The sequence below is a fragment of the Meriones unguiculatus genome, chromosome 19 (genome assembly GCF_030254825.1).
Source record: "Meriones unguiculatus strain TT.TT164.6M chromosome 19, Bangor_MerUng_6.1, whole genome shotgun sequence".
NCBI classification, from domain to species: Eukaryota; Metazoa; Chordata; class Mammalia; order Rodentia; family Muridae; genus Meriones; species Meriones unguiculatus.
The window spans coordinates 32,130,009-32,150,738 of NC_083366.1; the positions used below are offsets into that span (position 1 = coordinate 32,130,009).

Sequence of the window (20,730 nt, forward strand, 5' to 3'; positions counted from 1 at the left end):
TTTGGGGAAATCAGGGCCAGGGGGATGCTGGAAAATTAAGTCTTACTGGTTCAGCAGAAGCAGCTGCGCTGAATATTTAGGCCAGCGGTTTTCTTTCTTTCTTTCTTTAATCACTTCACTACAGAAACACCATATTCTAGCAGTTTTCTTAACAAATCAGCGTAGAAGTTCCAAGAGGGCTTTGCAGTTGCGTGGTTGAAGGTGGCGGAGTTGTTATCCCCTTGTTTCCCCCCCTCTGTAATATTGGTTGGGATTTTTCTCTAATATTTTACCTAAAAAGAGGGTTTTTGAGGCTAAACTATTGAAAAAGTCTGTAAGCGGGGTGTGGTGGCACACACCTTTAATCCCAGCACTCAGGGAGGCAGAAGGAGGTGGATTGCTGTGAGTTTAATGCCAGCCTGGTCTACAAAGTGAGTCCAGGACAGCCAAGGCTACACAGAGAAACACTGTCTCGAAACAAACAAACAAACAAACAAACAAACAAAGTTTTCTGTGAGTCATAAGACTAAGCTTTGGGGAAAGATGGTGGCCTGATCTGCTGAAAATGGTGTTTGCAAAGTCTACTTGTGTATGTATATCTTGCATTAATGAATTCTTACACCAAATCCATATAATAGTTGAAATGATATTTTGAACTTACTAAGTTAAAAGTACAAATTATAATTGCTTGTGTGTACTTTTTCTAATATGGCTATTAGAAAATTTTAGGTAATGTCAGCTGTGGTGGCACATGCAAAACTTAGAAGGTAGAGGCAAGTATGCCTTTGTGATTTTGAGACCATCTTGGTCTACATAGCAAGTTCCAGGCCAGCCAAGGCTAGGCATGGAGAGTCTATTTCAATAAGTGAGTAAGTAAGTAAGTAAATAAATAAATAAATAAATAAGTTCAAACTTACACATGTGGTTTATATTCTATTTCTATTTTGGATGACTAGTCTGAAAGGTCAAATGTTCTGGGGAAATATTTCCTATAGTCAATATGAACTATTCATATTGTCAGAATCACATTTGTTTTTGTTGTTGTTAAAAATGATGGATAGAATATAAACAAAGATGAGAGACTTAGAATTTGATTCATTTTGATGCAGACCAAAGGGAAGCTCACAAATGACCCATAGTAGATGATTTTTTTTTTTAATGAGACGGGTGAGAGGGGGAGAGGGAGAGGGAGAGGGGCGGGGAAGAGGGAGAGGGAGGAGGAGAGGAGAGGGGAAGAGGGAGAGGGAGAAGGAGAGGGAATTGGAGAGGGAGAGGAGAGGATAGTCAGAACGCCTGAGGAAGCAAATGTTCACTGAGGTAAAGAAGGCTAAAATCTCACAGGGAGCAAGAGGCCTTTCTCTGAGAGTGTGCGGGCTACTCAAGAGCTCACACGCAGAAGGTGTGTTGTCTGTGGGTCTTTACATGGCACGCCATGGATCACTGTTGCCCGAAAAGACATTTAGCCAGAAGCTGGGCAAGTAACTACTTTGCGCTGAGGTAAGGACAAGTCTTTGGAGGCTTTAAAAAGTGTTCAATTGGGGTATTCATTAGTGGTATAGCATTTGCCAAGGAACTCCTGGCCGTAACTCTAATCCCCAGCATTGTAAGTTACAGTAAGAACAGGTCTAGTGAATGGGGTGATGGGCTACTGCTTAGCTATACAAAAGGATAAAATACTAAAGCATGCCAGAACAGGGATGAATCTCAAAAAAGTATGTTAAGCCAAAGAAGGCAGACACAGGGACCATACTTTATATGATAATATTTAGATGGCATTTCCAGAATTGGTAAGTCTGTAGAGACAGGATATAGAGACTTGCGGCTGCCAGGTGTCTGGAGGATGGGAACAAGGGGTGGAGAACATCATCTCTAGGTGATGAATGTATTTTAGAACCAGGTAGAGGTTGTTGTTACACAAACTTCTGAATGCGCTAAATGTTACTGAATTGTTTATTTCAGGACGGCCAGTTTTATACCATATCAACTTTATTTCAACATTTTTTTTCCCCTCTGAAACATATATTACGAGAAGTGCTGCTAGCTCACCTCCCCGGTACTCAGTGTTATTCCTCCAGTCATTCAGGTCGATTTCTGCGGTACCAGCAATCACGAGCTCCAGTTCCCTAGCATCAAACACCGACACGAGCCTCGAGTCCACAACCTGAAAGACAGCAGCACACAGGCAGGTCATACTCACGATCAGGACCGTTGCCTGTCAGACTGGGCAATTAACTGTCATTTCTAAACCGCCTTTTCCAACATGCAGCCATTTTAAAAGTCAAAATCATAGCAGAGGTCTCCTATGTCTGCTCATGTGCTAGAACCTGTACCTCCAGCTCTTGAGCCTTAAATGATGTAGTTGTACTATAATCTCAAAATAATTTTTTAAAAAGAGGCAATTAGACCACGAGGCATTGCGATGACCCTGCGCCTCAGAGAAGCAGAGGAGCCTTGTTCTTCCCACTGAGCTGAGGAAAGAAGCTGCCACCCGTGAAGCTATGGACCCTTATCAGACACTGAATCTGCCAGTGTCCTGATCTTGGTCTTCCCAGCCTCTCTGACGATAAGAAATCAATTCTTGGTGGTTAGAAGGTGCCCAATATATACTTGTAAGTATAGGAGCCCCAAAGTCACGGAGTCATTTTAGGATACAGTCCTCCATGGGCTGAGAACAGGAGGAAAATCCCATGCTTCTTACCGCTCCAGATCCCTCCTGAGCGCGACTTTGCAAACAATCTTGACTCGATTTTCTGAGGTCACCTTTAAGGTGTCAAGTTATATTGCATGCCTTTCCCCATGACATTATTACTCATTTCTTGCAGTCCCCCTCCTCTTCCCCGTTTCCTTGCTCTCCTCTCTAGGGATCGGGAAGGACCTGTTGGCTGGATGCTTTACCTCTTCTGCCAGATGTGCTAGGGTCAAATGGATGCCTGTGTTGGACCAACTAGTGGTGGACAACAAATTAGAAAAGAAACTTCTGAACAGGATTTCTAAATTCAAGTATGAAGGCATCATTTCTGGGCATGGGAGGTCTAACAGCCGTCTTTGCCTTCTCAGTTTATTGCTTCGCATGATAATATGGCAGAGAGATGTAACAAAATAGACACCCAGCAGGAGTGGCACACCCTCTCCAGTGCTGCTGCTTAGCTTTTTGGTGTTGTTTGTTTTGTTACAGTGGGCTGGGGGGAGTGTCCTGTCCACATAGCTACATAAGAAACATTGGACGCTTCCTCACCTGACAACAGGACCAGGTCAATGACAGAGAAACATTTAAACTTCAGACAGGGTCCGTATTCCCTCAGAGAGAAGCCTGACCCTTCATCCATCTGGTCCAGCTAGGTGGGCCGTGCAGTCTGGGTATGAGACTGTAAACCTAGCTTCTCCTGCTTCTTGCTGTCTCTTCTGGGCTATTGAACCCCTGCTCCTCCACAAGCCTCCAAGAGAAACATGGGTTCTACTGCAAAGCACTCAGGGCTATGGCCTGCTTTCCTGGGACACCCGGGGTCTTACCTCATAGAAGCCCCTCACCAACGCCTCGGTCTGCTGGACCACTCCGCGCTCCACCCTCCACTTCACCATCCTCTCAATGTACTCCTTCTTGTTCTTCTCAGTCACCTGTGTGTTGGCACCTCCAGACTTCAACTCTCTCTCTGTTACCTTGCGAATAAACAGGAGAGTCGTGATGCTTCTCATTCATTTTGTCTTCCAAGGAGACATCTTTATTTAGGATGACAGCGTTTCCTTCCCAGGAAGTTACTAGGAAAGTTTCTGTTGTTTGAACCACACTCTTAATCAACTTAGAAGAGCCCCAACCTATTTACTTATTTTAGTACAAAAAGGAAACATATTTCTTTAACTCAAGGGGTGTAATGGGAATGAAGGGGAAATGTCCTGGGTTGTTCCTTAAGGTAGAGGGAGCTAAATGTCCAAACAATAGAGTCAGATGCTCGAGGACTCTGAATCTCAGTTAGGGCAACAGATTGCAGCTGTTATGCAGCAAGTTCTTACTGTGCATCTAGTGCGAAGTAAAGTAGAGGCAGGTGGAAGGATTTGTTTGTCGAAGCTGGCTGGGAATGTGCTAGGAAGCAGAGAGGTCTCCATCCAGCTAGAAGCCCATGCCCTTAAGGACAAATTCATGAGCTGGGAGCTAGGATCTGTGTGCTGCCCTATGCAGTACTAGAGAATAGGAAAATATATTCTAAACTATATTCTAAAATATAGAAAATATAAACATGTTTTCCTAAACTAATGTGTATATATTATATGCTGCATACATGTATTATATGCATACACATATGTAGCATATACTTTGTTCTTCATTATCTTTTTCTCTGGATACAGAAATACCATTTATCTTATGGTACACTTTAAAGATTTTTTGATCCATGATCACAATGGGTTTTCAAAAGCCCTGCATAGGGTAGAACTGTATCATAGTGATAAAAAGAAGCTCCTGGCTATTAAAAAAGAAGTTCCAGGAAAGATGACTCAGCAGGCCTCTCATGGAAGACCTTGGTTTGAACTGATGAGATTCTTTGCTACCTAATTTAAAAATAAAATCCCATTAATATATGATTCAGCAATCTTATACCTGAGATTGTATATACATGACTATATAATCTAAAAAAAAACTAGCAGTAGGGGCCAGCCAGGCATCGGTCCAGTCGTGTTCATAGCAACATTAGTCTTAACAGTCACAAGAATGAAAGAAACAGATACTTACTTGAACTACTTAGAGTCAAAATCATAAAAACATAAATTTTAGGGTATGTCCCAGGAGTTAGGGGGTGGGAGGAATTAAAGGGTATTGTTTAATTGGTAGAATTTCAGTTTTGCAAGACAAAAAGTTCTAGAGATTAGATGTCAAACAACGTGAATGCATTTCACAGTATTGAAGTGTATACTTGAAAATTTTCTAAAATGGTTAAGTTTTGTTCTATGAATTTAACAAAACATCTTTTGCAACTCCACATCACACAAACCTGTCCAAAAACTTCTTCGTTAACGGTGAAAGTGAGATCGAGGATATCTGTGATGTTATTGTCCTTCATCCACTGCAAACTCTGGTGGAATTCCTCATCCAAATATTCTAGGTCACTCAAATCACAGGGCCTGGGAATGAGAGAAACTGAGTGAATAAATAGCCTTCAGGCCTCATTCCAAATATGAGTATGCTACTTCTCAATAAAACATTATAGTTCAAAATTACTTGGTACTTTTCAATATAATGACAAAATAGTAATTCAATAGTTTTAATCTATTTAGTAGTTTCCTTTTGAGAAAAAAAAAGCTGCTAAAGTTTCAGTAATAAACATGAAATGATTATTGACTCATGGTGCCTAAAAAAAAAAAAAAAACAAGCCATATTTACTCAACAGCTTAACACAATGTTCACAATGTTGTGATCTCTATGTAAACAAATTAATGTCCATTATATGGCTTTTCTAATAGAGTAATTTCTTACACCTACATAAAAAAGTCTCCAAATACCTTTTTATTGCACGAAAAGGTATGGAAGATACATATGCACCCAGGACAAGATATGGGTGGAAACTGAATAAAACTGGCAAAGGGCCAGTGACATGAGGAAGGCCAGCACTCTCATCCTGCAGGTAGGCCATATGGAATCATCCTAAAACACACTTACAGTTTCAGGAGTCCCTTATAGAAAGGCCTTGTGAAGAAAGCGTCCAGGAGGTACTGATGGATCAGAGCCAGGCCCAGGATACGACCACTGAATCTAAACCTGTAACACGGACAAAGCAAAGATGTTTAAGAGTTAGTGGGTATTTACATTGCTAAGTATTTTAATTGTACCACTTTTTTAATTTGTGTTTTTATTTTTGGTGCTGGGGTTTGAGTCAGGGGCCTTACACATCCTGGAACATAGGCTGTACCCCTGAGCATCCTGTTGCTCAGATCCATGAGTTTCTGTACAGTAACTGTCTTAAACAGCTCAATGAAATTTGCCCATTGATAATATAAGGAGTCACAGTTCTCTTTTATATTCTTTACCACAAAAAATGTCCATGTGATTGGGACGTCTTAAATGAGACCCCACCTATGCTCCATGATCTCATTGCTGTTACTCATCTAGGAAGAGGAAATCATTGAGGAAAGGAAATGAAAGAACCTGAATTATAAAGTTCGAGTTAGACCCAAAGAGAACCTAGACCCAAGGAACAGAAAAAGTTTCTCTGACCAACATGTCTTTGCTTATTCGGACATTTTATAATGTTCCCTAAAGGCCCACGCTGGGAGGTGGAGGCATGAATAGCGATCACAGATGGCAGTTAGTATTTAAAGACAGTGGACAACAGTTCTGTGCAGTCACAGCATGATGTCGGCCAACCTGATCAACCATTGTTATTCAACATCGTCAGCTACACAATGAAAGAACAAGGTCATTGCTGAAAAACAATTAGTCCTGTAGACCTGGCCACCTCCATACATAAAGGCCTGTACTGATGTCAATCTTTGTTGAACCAGTTTGTTTCCTAGAAAGTTTTCTGGTGAACTGCTTGGATGAGTTACAGGGTTACCTGTGGCTTGCCCACGTGATCTCGCTGCTTTATGAAGCTTCCTCTCTTCCTGGTCTAGCATCCCTTGCTTCTTTGCTATGGAGGCTTTGTCAGTTTCTGCACCTAACTCCAAAACTGTGGGGTATTTTCTTTTCTATCTAATTAGGTTTTCACCTCATTGTGGATTTTGCTGGCTCCTCCCAGCTGGAACTCCTAAGTCACAAATTTTTAATGAGTTTGATATGACTTCATAGTCGTAAGGCGATCCAATCTGTAAATGCTATAAAATGTCAAAATGAATAGATAAGATGATCTTCTAAAATAAATATATGTATAAAGAACACTTCAAATTCAGACTTTTTATTAATTATTTTTATTTTTATTAATTACAGTTTATTCACTTTGTATCCCCCCTGTAGCTCCCTCCCGCCTCCCCTCCCAATCCTCCCCTCCCTCCTTCTTCCCCATCCATACCCCTCCCCTAGTCCACTGATGAGGGAGGTCCTCCTCCCCTTCCCTCTGATCCTAGTCTATCAGGTCTCATCAGGAGTGGCTTCATTGTTGTCCTCTGTGGCCAGATAAAGCTGCTCCCCCCTCAGGGGGAGGTGATCAAAGAGCAGGCCAATCAGTTCTTATCAAAGACAGTCCCTGTCCCCATTACTATGAATCCACTTGGACACTGAGCTGCCATGGGCTACACCTGTGCAGGGGTTCCAGGCCATTTCCATGAGAGGTCCTTGGCTGGAGTATCAGTCTCAGAAAAGACCCCTGTGCCCAGACTTTTTGGATCTGTTGTGCTCCTTGGTATATTCTCACTCATAAGTGGATATTAGACATATAATATAGGATAAACATACTAAAATCTATACACCTAAAGAAGCTAATCAAGAAGGAGGACTCTGGCTAAGATGCTCAATCCCCATTCAGAAAGGCAAAGAGGATAGACATCGGAGGCGAGAGAAAACGGAACAGGACAGGAGCCTACCACAGAGGGCCTCTGAAAGGCTCTACCCTGCAGGGTATGGAGGCAGATGCTGAGACTCATAGCCAAACTTTGGGCAGAGTGCAGGGAATCTAGTGAGAGAGGTGGGAGATGGTAAGACCTGGAGATTAGGATTCTTGATGTAATCTTTTCCCTTTGCCTAAAACAGCATGTGGACCACATCCACATACTCTGAGGCTACAGGTAAACAGAGCCTCAGAGATGGATGGCAAGGCTCATGAAACAACAGAACAACCGGAAGTCTTCTATCCCTCTGTGCTCCTTCTTGACCACTTACTGATCCATCCTCAACACAGCAGTCAGAGCTCTGTGAATACAGACATCACTCGCTTCTGCACCAATACTGACTACCTTCTCTGACTAGACTCCAGGGTAGTAAAAATGGTGCTTATAACACCATACTGGTGACATGACCATCCAGATGGGGATGAGTAAGATGAACTAAATCAGAAATTAAAAAAAATTAAAAACAAGTACTGGCAAGTGCCCTCCTAAATTGCAGAGACCTTCCAATGACCCAGGGAAGAAAAACGAAAATGACAGCAGATAGTAAAAATGTGTGGCATGTAAATACACTCAAACAGGACACTATTTTAAGCTTAATGTTCAAAATTGAATACTCCAGTGAATTATTAATGTTCTGGTAATGTGTTCAGGAAGAAATAGATAATGTTAAATAGATAAGCTTAAATAGATAATGTTTGCTAGCAGAAGCTAGAAAACTTTGAGGAAATGTTATTATCTCCAAACTGATGCTAAAACGAGGTACACATACTCTCATTTAAACGTATATTCTTCAAATCTCCAAGGAATAGAAAATCCTTCCAAAAACTATACAGTCTCCCAAATAAGACACGGGTGAAAATTTTCTTAATTCATCATAGTGGGTTGCCAAACTACAGCTCATAATCTATAAGCAACAATAAGAAAGTAAACTATAAGCATCTAATTTATACATACAGAAAGCCTAAGTATAATACAGCAAAATTGAGATTGACAGGTCAGCCCCAAGATAATGCAAAATTACTAAAGATTTTTTATTTTAAGAAGAAAAGGATATTTAATATTACCAATTCTATTTAAAAATTAATTGTAAGATCAAAAGGCAAAAATCATAATTGTTTTTTTTTGTTAGAAGGTGAACAGTTACTTGATAATATTCACCACCAACATCTAGAGGTAAAATAATCCTTACAGTAAACCAACTAAGGTTAGAAGAATGCTTCCTTAAATAATAAATAACATTTATTTCCACAATACGGTCAGCCCTTTGTATCTCTGTGTACACTGAATCAACTAATCATACTGAAAACATTCAGGAGGGATAATCTCATCTTTGTCAAATATAAATATTTTTTATTGTTTTTTCCCAAGCAAAATAGTATAACAGTTTATAAAGTGTCCATACTAACTGGGTATTACGAACAATCTAAAGATGATTCAAAGTATATGGAAGGACATGCGTATGTGTGCTGCATTCAAACAGTATGCCATTTTACAGAAGGGAGTTGAGTCTGTCTTAGTTTTGCTTCCTATTGCTGTGGTGATACCCTGACAAAAACAACTCAAGGAGGAAGGTATTTACTTGGCTTGTAATTCTAGGTTACACTTTGTCACTTCGAGGGAGTCCAAGTGACAGGACTTGAAGTGGCTGCTCACATCGCAGTCACAGAGGAGAGCAGGGAGCAATGCTGTGTTCAGTTCCTTTGCATCTTCTTTTGTGTAGTTTAGGATCTACTTTTCTTAAAAGTGGCACTGCCCGCTTTTAGGCTGGATCTTCCCACATCGATTTATGTAATCAAGAAAAGGATGCGCCCACAGGCCAGACCAATCTGAACAGATTCCCTTCTCAGATGATTCTTGATTGTGTCCAGCTGACACTTCTTACATCTCTAAAGTCCAGTACCCATGAGGAATTCACCAACACTCCATGGTTACAAGAGATTACTGTATTTAACAATAGAAACAGGGGAAGGTGCCTATTATTGTCACTATTTGCAATTCTGTCAGTCTGGTACTGTAGTTAGTTATTAGGGGAATATTAGAAGTAGAATAAAAGTACCTTATTGAATACCTTTTGGGCCAAAGCATGTTATTGGTAGTGCCTTATTGATCCTTGCAAGAACTTTATTTTATGTTTAGGGCCATCTTCATTTCATTGACTCAGAAACCCAGAGACAAGAATTAGTCTTAGGTAAGTAGTATAGCAAGGGAAACCATTGGCATCTACTTTTCATCTGACTATACCAAAAGAAGAAGAAGGAGGAGGGGGAGGAGGAGAAGGAGGAGAGAGGAAGAGGAAGAAGAGTGAAGGAGTCTGGTGATGGACTTTTGCCTTTTGGCCTTGGCAGATGTGGGTTTAATCTAAAGTTCAGTTTCTCAGAGACTGACCTTGGCAGTTTCTCCAGCAGGGGCGCTTTGTTCCTGAGAACTAGATAACAAACTTTATGTAACCTTGAGTGAATCCTTGGGTGTTTTGCCAAGTGACACAAATGTGCTGTTGCTGTGAGAAAGTTGCTTGTGGCTTTTTGCTTTAAAAAAAGCTGTTTCAGTGCCTAATAGACAAATCTTGATCAGAAACTTGTCTTGACTCCACTCTTTGCATCTCCGCCCCGATCATTCCCACTCCCTCTTTCAGGTAGACCCTGCTTGACTTGCCAGCGGGACGGGCCAGAAGAGGATGGAGAGGAAGAAGAGGAAGAGGAAGAGGAAGAGGAAGAGGAAGAGGAAGAAGAAGAAGAAGAAGAAGAAGAAGAAGAAGAAGAAGAAGAAGAAGAAGAAGAAGACAGAAACTAAACACAACTCTGTTTTGAGCAGCAGGCACTGGTCCTAAGCTGCCAGAACAGGGTACCTATCTTTTCTGTTTCTTTTTCATATCCCAGCTCCAAACACCTCCTGTGCTAATTAGAAGTACTTAACTAAGTCAAGTCAAAGGGAGAATAATTAGAAGTCATAGCAGCATAAGGAATTTAGATCAAGAACAGTTTTGTAGTACTTTCCTCTGGAGCTTATGACCCAGGGAGTTCTAACAGAGCTTCCTTAAAACTCAGGAAGTTCTAAAGGGGCATCATTGAGACTCAGAATATAAACAACTCAGAAATCTTCAGAAGTCCCTGAAACTGACAAGATCCACAAGACTTCTCCCTTCTCAAAGTTTTATAAGAAGTAATGATTGTTGAGGAGATTAAGACCAGCTAGGTTGCCTGAATCAGACTCTCCAACCTCTCCAGCTACCTGCAAGCTATAAAAAGAACTCCATGATTCCAGGCTTCATGAATTATTACTCATGATGGCTTGGGATTTTGGTGATGCAGATGAGTATGAGTCCATGCTCCTGTAGAAAACCCCTTACCCCCGCACTCTTCATTACTTTTATCTGCCATTGGTTCCGCATCCAGCATGGGTAGATAGTGTAACACAACAGGAATATAACTGTGTCTTAGGAATAAGAGGGCCACATGTGACTTCTTCCTGCCTCATGTAGTTTTTCCTTCTGGCTCATCTCTGTTCCTTTCTTTAGTGTCAAAACAAAGCTAAATAACTCTCAGTTACAACTTTTTAGAAACTCACTGGAGTAGATGATGAATGTTAAAGCTCATACTTTTCATAATTCTTCTTTTTTTAAGTTTTACAGGGGCACAATTAAAAGATTGTCTTTAGTTTAAAAAGAGGCTTTGGAGTTTTGACAAGATTGAGACTGTTAGATTCTGGGAACATTTGAAGTTGGACTAAATGCATCTTGTATTATGATATGACCATGAGTTTATGGGTGTCAGAAGTAAAATGTTGTGGGTTTGAATGAAACATTTTCTCATAGGCCCATGTATTCTTGGTGCCCAGTTGGAGATGTTGTTTGGATATGTTTCTGGAAAAACAACGTCACTGGGGATGGGTTTTGAGGTTTTAGAGCCTCACCCACTTCCTGTGTTGGTTTTTTTTTTTCTTTCTCTCTCTAGCTCTTAATATGCTTGAGATATGATCTCTCAGCCAAAATAAACTGTGCTGTAAGCTGCTTTTGGTCATGGTCTTTTTTTTTTTTTTATCACAGCAACAGGAAGGTAGCTAAAACACAAGAAGCTGTCTATCAAGATTTGTTGAATAGAATTAAATTGAAAAGTATTTTGGTTTCCCCACAGTGGAGCGTAAGTATGCAAACCTTTCTAAAAAGGTCTAAAATATCGTGTATTATTTGGCCTACCTGGCTATATTAACTACTCATTTTTAGTATTTTTAAGTAGGTCTCCATCCGGGGAGACCAAGGCTGGTCAGATGACCGACTCAAAATACATTAATGATGTGATGAATGTTTTATACCAAGAGCTGGAAATAGCAGGGCTTCTCCCCTTCCCATCCCTACTCTTCAGTCTCTGTAATGAAGTTTTGCAGAATTAGTTTTTAATTGTCTCACAATGTAGTTCCCAACTGATTCTTTAGGTGAGAGGATTTCTCACATTGGCAAAGGGTATATACAGTTCAGAAATTTGGACAAGGAGTCAGGCCAGGAGCTACAGAAGGAGAGGCAGGATAGCGTCTCCAAAAAGTGAAATGAAGCTGATGATAATTTAGAAAGGCATTTTAGACAGTGGACCAGCAGGTGTTTATAGGCTTCTCCTTAATCTTTCTATGTGACAGTGATATAAAACTGGAGTCGAATGTTCGGCAACACCAGCAGTCAGTAGTCCCCGTCTGATTTCTGGCTTCTGCCTCACAAAATGTCCCACAGATCCCCATGCTTGGAACAGGGATCAGACGGCACATGGGGATGCCATCACAGAACTGGGTAATTTGTAGCTAGTGGCCTATGAGGGGTAGATCCGTGAAGAGCCGGTGAAGAAGTCTTTTTTTTGAAGTTGCGCACGCTGTCTTCAGAGTTGGCAAACACTCTGGTATCTTCAGGAGCACAAAACACCCGTCAAAACTGGCTCCCGCCAAGTTCTAAGTGTTCAAAACCACGGGGAGCAGTCACACACTACCTCCCTCCCTCTACAACCTGCTGTCAGTGGGGTGTGGGTCAGCTGAGTTCTAGACTATTCCCTCTGTAACAGTGTTTTAGAGCTCTAGTACATCCTGGATCTTTTCTGGCCTCCTCTGCCATGCTGCCATGGTTCGTATATTCCGCCTATTAATCCTCTGTCAATTGTATATCTGGCAAAGACTCTCTCCCGCCCTGTGCATTTCCTGTTTACTTAGGTGAACAGAAGATTTTTACTTTTATGATTTTTACTTTTATTTTTACCTGTCAATTGTTGGCTTTAATTCATGGGCAAATGGAGCCCTATTCAGAAAGTCTTTTCCTAAACCTATAACTTCTAGGGTACTGCTTGTGCTTCCTTCTAGCACTTTCAGGTTTCATATACATGCATACATACATACATACACACACATATATATACAAATCTGTATCTATATCTATATATTAAAGTTGTGCCATCAGGCTGACAATACCTACTCCCAAATCAAAGACAATCTAACAACAACAACAACAACAACAACAACAACAACAAAAACCTGCACTAGGTGGAGGAACTCCTCTTTAAACTGTTGGAATCCAAGAAACTCACAAAATAATATAACCAAAGGCTTTGTTGTTGCCTTTCGTTGCCTCCCAGAGGTTACAAGTAAGTCCCTATCGAAAATTCTCTGTTAAGATTCACAGCCTGTTTTGTTTTTAAAATTGGGTTGTTTCTACTTTGAACACAGGACTGTTGTTTGCATATGAACGATCTACTTTTGGACACCAGACTAGGAAGGTTCCAGTTGGATCTGACCTAAAAGAGTCTTTCTTGAGAACCAGCTTTGATGGAAGGTGTTTTGCAAGCTGCCAAAGGAGAAAAGCAAGCAATGGTTCTACTTAGCTGTGACACCTATGAATCATAACAATGGCCATCATATCAAGATTATTCCTAAATATGCAAAATGGCATTCACATCTTGGCAGTAACCAATAGCTCTCTAATTGGACCTAATGCTTTCTCAGCAGGAAAGGAATCGTGCCTGGTACTGGAAATCTAACCAACTACTCATGGGTAGTGAGGTTATGAATCTGAGAAGAGAACCTACAACCACCACCTTACTGGGCCAGCATAATTTCTAAGAACATTCCAGATACTTACCCTTATATGCACAAGTTTCACTTTCATCAAAGAGGATTCTCTTTGCAACAGATGAAGACTGTTGCAGAAAACCACAGCTTGTCAAAAAGAAGATTTAGTGATTCCGGGGCAGTCAGCCCCAGCATACACCTACAACACAACCCCTGCACTTAGGGAACATTACAGAAGATGGGGAGGAAAGATTCTAAGAGCCAGAAGACCAGGAAGTTTGCCATGAGAGTGTGTCTTCTAAAAATGACAGGGAAGCCACACTCATGACGTGTCAACAATATGCTGGAGCAATACCAACAAGGACAGCACCAACCGACACGATAATTTGGAAGGGAGGAAATCACCCGGAGCTTCAACCCCACACAATGAACCACAGGCAGCGAAGACTACAGAGAGGGGGAATTTGTCTTCTCCAGGGAGGAGCCTCCTAATTGGTTATCCAATACCAAGTGGTCAGCTTTGGAATCTTATATATATGCAACATTAACGAGACTCAGAAAGTTGTACTGATACATTTATGTGGATACTAATAATCAGAGAAGGAAAGGCCATAGACTTGGCAGGGGGTGAGGTGGGGCAACAATGTGGTTAGAATGAATTGCTATGGGAAGGGTTGGAGGGAGAAATGAGGGGAAATTAATATAATTATATTATCATTAAAAAGAAATTCTTAAAAATTCACTTAAAATACAATTAGAACTAAATGTTTTAAAAACAAATGCAATAGGTTATTGACCCTCAGCATTACAGGCATTTGAAGTCCTATGCCCTGCAGGATGTTTAACAACATTAGCTGTTTAACATATTGGATGTAATTAGCACCAGCTCCTCATACTATCTCCCGACATTGCCGAATATCTCCTGCTAGTGGTAGGGGAAGAACTGTTTTCTCTTGAGAACTCCTGGAAAAGAGCACAAAGTAAGGGGAGGCTTTTTGTATAGATAGGAGTTTCTAGTTGACATGCAGCCAGTTTTTATCTTGAAATTTGTGAAAGGGTATCTGCCCCTTCTGAGGCAGGGGAAGGTCACAAACACTGAGGACTTGTGCTCCACTCTACAAATCTGAGCATTTTCATCACTTCTCAAATCTGTAAGGATAGCATATTCCTTCATCTAGAATAATTTTAAGCTTCCACCAAGAGCTTTGGTTGTGGATTTTTCTGGAAGGAGTGGGAAGAAAGAATGAGATCCCTGAATACACCAGGAAGTGTTAGTCTTTTGAGGAGAATGATGTCTGGTCCAAATTAAGAAGAAAGAGCGCCTTCTGGAGAATAACAGTAGAATGACTAAGGTGGAAATTTGTTTGGTTTGTTTGAAGCCAATGAAGCTGGACTCCAGAGAGAGGATAGTTTAGGATCATTGAAGTTTAGAGAGATTCCTAGAAGACAGGTTATACAGGGCACAGCAGGCCATGGGAGTCTCTATAACATGATGAGAATCAGCTGGAAGTTTGATGTGGGATCTATCGAATGAACTGAACAATGTGTTAAAGTGTCTGCTTAGGCATTACATGGAGAGCAGTGCGGTTAGCAAGAGTGGAAACAGATGCAAGCTCAGGAGCTTTATTCAAATGGAAGATGACAGTGGCATTCACCAGCAGTAGTAATAAAGGTGATGGAATCAGATTCAGGATGTATTTTTGTAATACAACCAGGAATCTTTATGACTTACTGCATGGGAGACATGAGAAAAAGAGACATCAAAGAGAGTCTCTTAGGCCAGAGCAATTGAAGAAAACTGGAACAGTTTGCTGAGTAGTAAACATTGTGTGTGTGTGTGTGTGTGTGAATTATATTTCATGCATACCATGTTTTTTTAATTTTATTAAATATCTGGCTGGCTCTGTGGAATGGCCTATCATTCAAAAGAATTACTTCTGGGAACAGGGTCATGTTATGCATGCTAATATGAGGGTAATATGGATGTAGACGACATTTAAGTGGACAGGACCACAAGAAAGTTTGTACAGATCATAGTGAATTAAAGGATGAATTTAATTGATATAACATTCAGGGATTGGGAAGATGAGGGCCAATGACAAACTGGCAGAACCAGTGGCAAGGAAAAGAAGAAAGTATGTTTGGGCCAGGAGTGCAGACTGGTCATCAGGCTCCTCAGAGACTGGATTATAGCAGATATGACAATCAGAGATAAGTTTTTGAATGTTACCCAAAATGTTGTCTATTAAAGGTATTGTCCCCATCTTGTGACAATATTTGTAAGATGGTGGTGTTTTGAGGAAATAGAAACAAGTGGGAGGTAATTAGGACATTTTGGGTCTACCTCTTGAAGAGGTGTTGAAATGCTGGACCCTTCTCCGTCTTTGCTTCCTTGTGAGAACAATTTCTTCCTCATGCAACTCCTCATGATATACTTACTTGGCATAGGTCTAATGTAACAGGGCCAAGGAATCATGATATGAAACCAGAGGCCCAAATAAACACTAAGTCCTTTTAAAAATTGTTATTTATTTTTATTTCATGTTTTGCCTGCATTTATGTCTGTGATGGTGTCGGGTCCCCTGGAACTGGAGTTACAGACAGTTGTAAGCTGCCCTGTGGGTCCTAGGATTTGAACTCAGGTTGTCTGGAGGAGCAGCCAGTGGTCTTAGGAACTGAGCCATCTCTCCAGCCCATCTCTAACTCATTTCAAATTGTTCATCTCAGAGACTGTGTCACAGGAACAGGAAGCAATAGCTTTGCTAAGAGTCCTTTCCAGAAGGTAGAAAAGCTAAATTAAATAGAGAGCATGAGAAAGAGTAATAGAGGGAAATGATCCCATATAATAGTTCTAGGATTTTTCTCTATAAAATTACCAAAGTTTGAGTTGATTTAGATAATAGGAAGAAAATTCCTAGAAAGAGTAGTGAGAAACATTTTGGAGGTAAATTGGCAGGACACAGACTTTATGTGAGCAGGAGAGGTGAAGGATGATAAGAAATGGAGGAGGCATAAAGAAGGTATTTGCATAAAATGTGTGAATCATAAGAAAGATTTGAATATACATTTGATTTGGAGGAAAATCTATAACACAAGCTTTAACTGCATTTCAACTGTTTTTACACTTATTTATTTACTTGGAGGAGACAGGCCATGGCCACATGTGGAGGTCAGAGGACAGCTTGCTGGAGTCAATGCTTTCCTTCCACCGTGTGGGTCCCAGGGATAGTACTCAGGATCAAACTCAGGTCATCAGGCTTGTGACAGGTGCCTTTACCCACCAAGCCATTTCACTACCTTTACTCTGCTATATTTTACATAAAATTATATCCATCTACTGAGAAGAATGAAATCATAATAAAAATAGCAAGGCTGGGACACAGCTCAGTGGTAAAATACTTGCTTAATATATTCAAGGCCTTTGGCTCAATTCCAAGCACAGTGAGAGAAAAAAAAAATCATATTTATCTCTATATAAAGATATTTCCTGTATACATTACGTTTTTATAATGATTGCATATGACTACTATATCTTTATTCCATACAATCAAGATATAAGGAGAACAAGGTAATGGTGGGATCTCAGAATTCAAATAGAGCCTCAAGGAGAGTTTCCATTTGCTTCCAGAAAGTACCTATCAAGTCAAAGACTGGTATCACTCAGCTATTCTCTGCTACCCACTGCAAGAACAGTTTTGATGATGATTACTAAAGATTTGATCAGATGAAGAAGCATGTGAGGGAAAGGCCAGAAGAAGGGTGGAGGGTATAAAATATGAAGGTAGATGGGAAACTGCTGCATTGTGGGGAGTGGGAAAGCCTTCTCTCAGTAACAGAGGAACAGTGCAGTAGGAATCCCAGAGTATGGCATCCCTGAGTGACAGCCACTGCTACCACTGACACCACAAGGACCTTAAAGCCACAGGTGACAAACGTGAGGTGGAGACACATGCCTGCAATCCCAGCACTGGGGAGACTGAGGCAGAAAATCATGGGTTCAAGGCCAAAAGGTGCTGCATGGTGGGAGCCTGACTGTTATGGGTAGGTTAACTGTCAGTTTGACATAACCTGGAATCGCTTGTGAAGACTTGTATCGATGAGAGATTGTCTAGATTATGTTAACCTAGAGGGAAATCACGGGGGATTGTTTTGGTTGCCTTAATTAACGTGTGAAGCAACAGCCTGAAGCTGGGAGGCTCCGCTTCCTGGATTGGGACCCTGAACTCTACAGAGTGTACAGAGCCACCTGAGAATCAAGCAGTTAGTTCATCCCTCTGCTCTTGACTGTGGATGTGATGCAACCAGCTGCCTAACTTCCCGCCACCTTTTTTTTTTTTCCTGCAACAATGGGCCGTAACCTAGAAATACAAAGCAAATAAAGCTTTTACCCCCTAAGCTGTTTTTGTTACAGTATTTTATCACGGCAGCAGGAATGAAACTAGGACACCAGCCCACCAAGAGAAAGAAACAATGTCATAAGGTAGAGCTATTTTCGTTTCATAGAGCTTATTTTCCAGAATGGACTCAGATAACACAAATAAGGCTGTGGAACACAGGGGAAGGCCAGTGAAGGACAAGGGCCATAACAGAAAAGAAATAAAACTGGCCAGTTCCGGTAACCTCTTCTCAGCCACACGCAGCAATGTTTCAATTCCAAGTGACGTTTAATCTGGCACTGCCTACCCAGTATTTACCAGGCATATTTACAGTCTGTGCTCATGTTTCTGTTTCCAGAATTAAGATATAAAGGTGAGCGGAGAATAGATGTTCATTTCCTTCCTCTGCTCAAGCTGGTCCTGAGTCGGCATCTGTTTTCACGAACAGGATTGATCCCATGGTGACAAACCCTGTGACCATCAGTCCTGCTTTCTCACAAACGCTTTACGGGCTATGATGACGCTCTTCCTCGTGGTCCATGTGAATCCATGATGAACTTTCATGGAGTGAGAAACAAAGGAGGGAAGCAGCTATGCCCCTCTGGTGGGGGATTCACAGGCATCTAGAGGCAGTGAGTCAGGGGTGGTCAGATTTGAGAACCCAGATTATGCTCTCTTGGTTTCTTGGACTTCCTGTCTTAAAAATATGGCAGGGACAGGTCTTCATGCAGGAGTAATGGCAATCATTTGCTGCTGACATTTTGTGTAAGACAAAGAGCCACCTCATCCAGATACGCACTCCCTTAATCATCTACCTTTTGCTAAATTGCTGGACACAGGAAATGCAAGTCACCAGTTTTTTTTTGTTTTTTTTTTTTTTTTTTTTTTCTTTTTTTTTTTTTTTTCAATGCAGTTTATTCAGGAACCTTGAACAATCCTCGGACCCTGGGGAAAGCCAGCCCACAGCTTAAATAGCCTCTGGGTAGCCAACCCAGGCGTGCCACGTGGGCAATGCAGATAGGTCCACATACATGGAAGCAAGCCAGATCCTCGGCCTTAGCCAAATGTGGAGTTGTTCATGACAGAGAGCACTCACCATCGGGAAGGTGGAAGGCTGAAACCAGCTCCATCTTTAAGGCGCGGCATTACGCAGCTCTCTACAGTTCCCCCTTTTTGTTTTAGATGCATCAGGCAAGAGTAGAGGTCTGATCTCTACTCTTATTAGATATTAGATATAAATTGGGACTTTGTACCAATGTTCATTTAGGTGTCATCCACCCAAAGAGCATCAGACCCGTCCGATACCTTTTTCTCAGAGGCGGGACCTGGGGCATCAACCCGCATGCAATCAGACATGCTCTTCTCTGGGTCGAAAGCGGCTGATCCTGAGTGCAGGCAAGTCACCAGTTTTGTGTTAATTCATTTGTTACAAGGCACAAGAAGAGGTTAAAAAAATAAAAATAGTGAATCCAGCATAACTGTTTTGTTCAGGTTACCCAGAGTCCAACCTGGGATTTCCTGTTTAAAGTAAAAGAAGACTCCAGCCGCTGAATTCCAGCTAAGATGGAGAACTAGAAACGATCAAGGGGAATTATAAAGGGAAAAAAATATCAGAAGAAGAAAAAGCAGACTCAAAGAAAACGAGAGAACCTTCAGAAACTTACAGAAGGAGCGAGCAGACAGCTGGAAATGACGGAGGGGAGAAGAGAGAAAGGAAGCCGAGTTGAGACCGGTGCCAGCCTGGAGGCTTCTAAACAGGGAGGCAATCCGGTCACTCTGCTGAGAAGATGCTGACAAGCCTCACCACAGGACAAGCCTCCAGTCCGTGGCTCTTGTTGACACAGTGACTTTTCTGGTGGAGTAGGTCAGCACTGGATGGGGGAGTTCATCAGAGGGCTGTGGCTGGCTGCTCTCTTTGTGCTGTTACTAAATTATTTTATTTTATTTTTATGCTTTGAAAGTTTCATAAATGTACACAATGCAGCTCAAGCATAGGTGCCCCACTTCCTTCCTCTTTTTCCAAGGCCATCTCCCTTTCTAGCTTAAAGTCCTCTTTTTTTTCTTTTTAAAATTATTTCTGTTTGTTTGAGAGTGTGATATAATTGCGTCATTTTCGTCTTCCCTTTCTCTTCCCTCTAAACTCTTCCATGTTGCATTCCTTGCTCTTTCAAATCTATGGTTTCTGTTTCCATTAACTATTGTTATGTACATACCTGTATGTATAAGGCCACTGAGCACATATGCACACCGCTGTGGGGTTATGCACTGGGGAGTGGACCTTCTGCCAGGGGCAACACCTCAGAGAAAAGTGTCACTTCTTCCCATAGCAATCACCAACCACCAATAGCTACCCAGTGAGGGGGTGAGGCCTTGGGAGTATGTCCCATCTCCATGCTGGACATTTTGGTGGGCTTATCTCAGGCAGGTCTTGGGCAGCTAATCAGAGTTGCTGTTAGGAGTAGATGATCATGTTAGAAGGACAGCATTTCACAGCATCCCTGCCCCAAAAGGAGCCTAGAGCTTAAAACTCAGCCACCCTGGAGTCTGATAACAGCGAGCAGAGACAACTGTAATTCAGGGATATTTTCAACCTGCCACACCCCAGAACAAGGAAAATCTCTGGAAGACAGTTGTGGAAGAGAGAAGGTCAAATGCCAGGTCAAAAACTGAAAGCAGCTGGAGGCTTGGCCCAAGAACCGAAGTGAACAGAGAAAGGAAGTCCTGACCTCGTTGCCTGGGAGCAGACTTCATTGCCTGAAAACAACTCTGGAGTCTGATAGCTTGGAGTCTAAGGTCAGCAGGTAGATCA

General features: G+C 41.5%; 1 protein-coding gene across 7 annotated transcripts in view; it reads right to left on the bottom strand.

Annotated features, from left to right (window-relative positions):
• Hecw1 (HECT, C2 and WW domain containing E3 ubiquitin protein ligase 1) overlaps positions 1 to 20,730 on the bottom strand; it is a 302,639-nt gene that overhangs the window by 10,337 nt on the left and 271,572 nt on the right. For all 7 annotated transcript variants that reach the window (XM_060372935.1, XM_060372932.1, XM_060372937.1 and 4 more), the window contains 4 exons: positions 5,627 to 5,725; positions 4,962 to 5,091; positions 3,490 to 3,636; positions 2,026 to 2,140 (listed from right to left, as the gene is read on the bottom strand). In XM_060372935.1, coding sequence (XP_060228918.1) covers positions 2,026 to 2,140; positions 3,490 to 3,636; positions 4,962 to 5,091; positions 5,627 to 5,725 — 491 coding nt within the window. The remainder of the gene's footprint in view (positions 1 to 2,025; positions 2,141 to 3,489; positions 3,637 to 4,961; positions 5,092 to 5,626; positions 5,726 to 20,730) is intronic.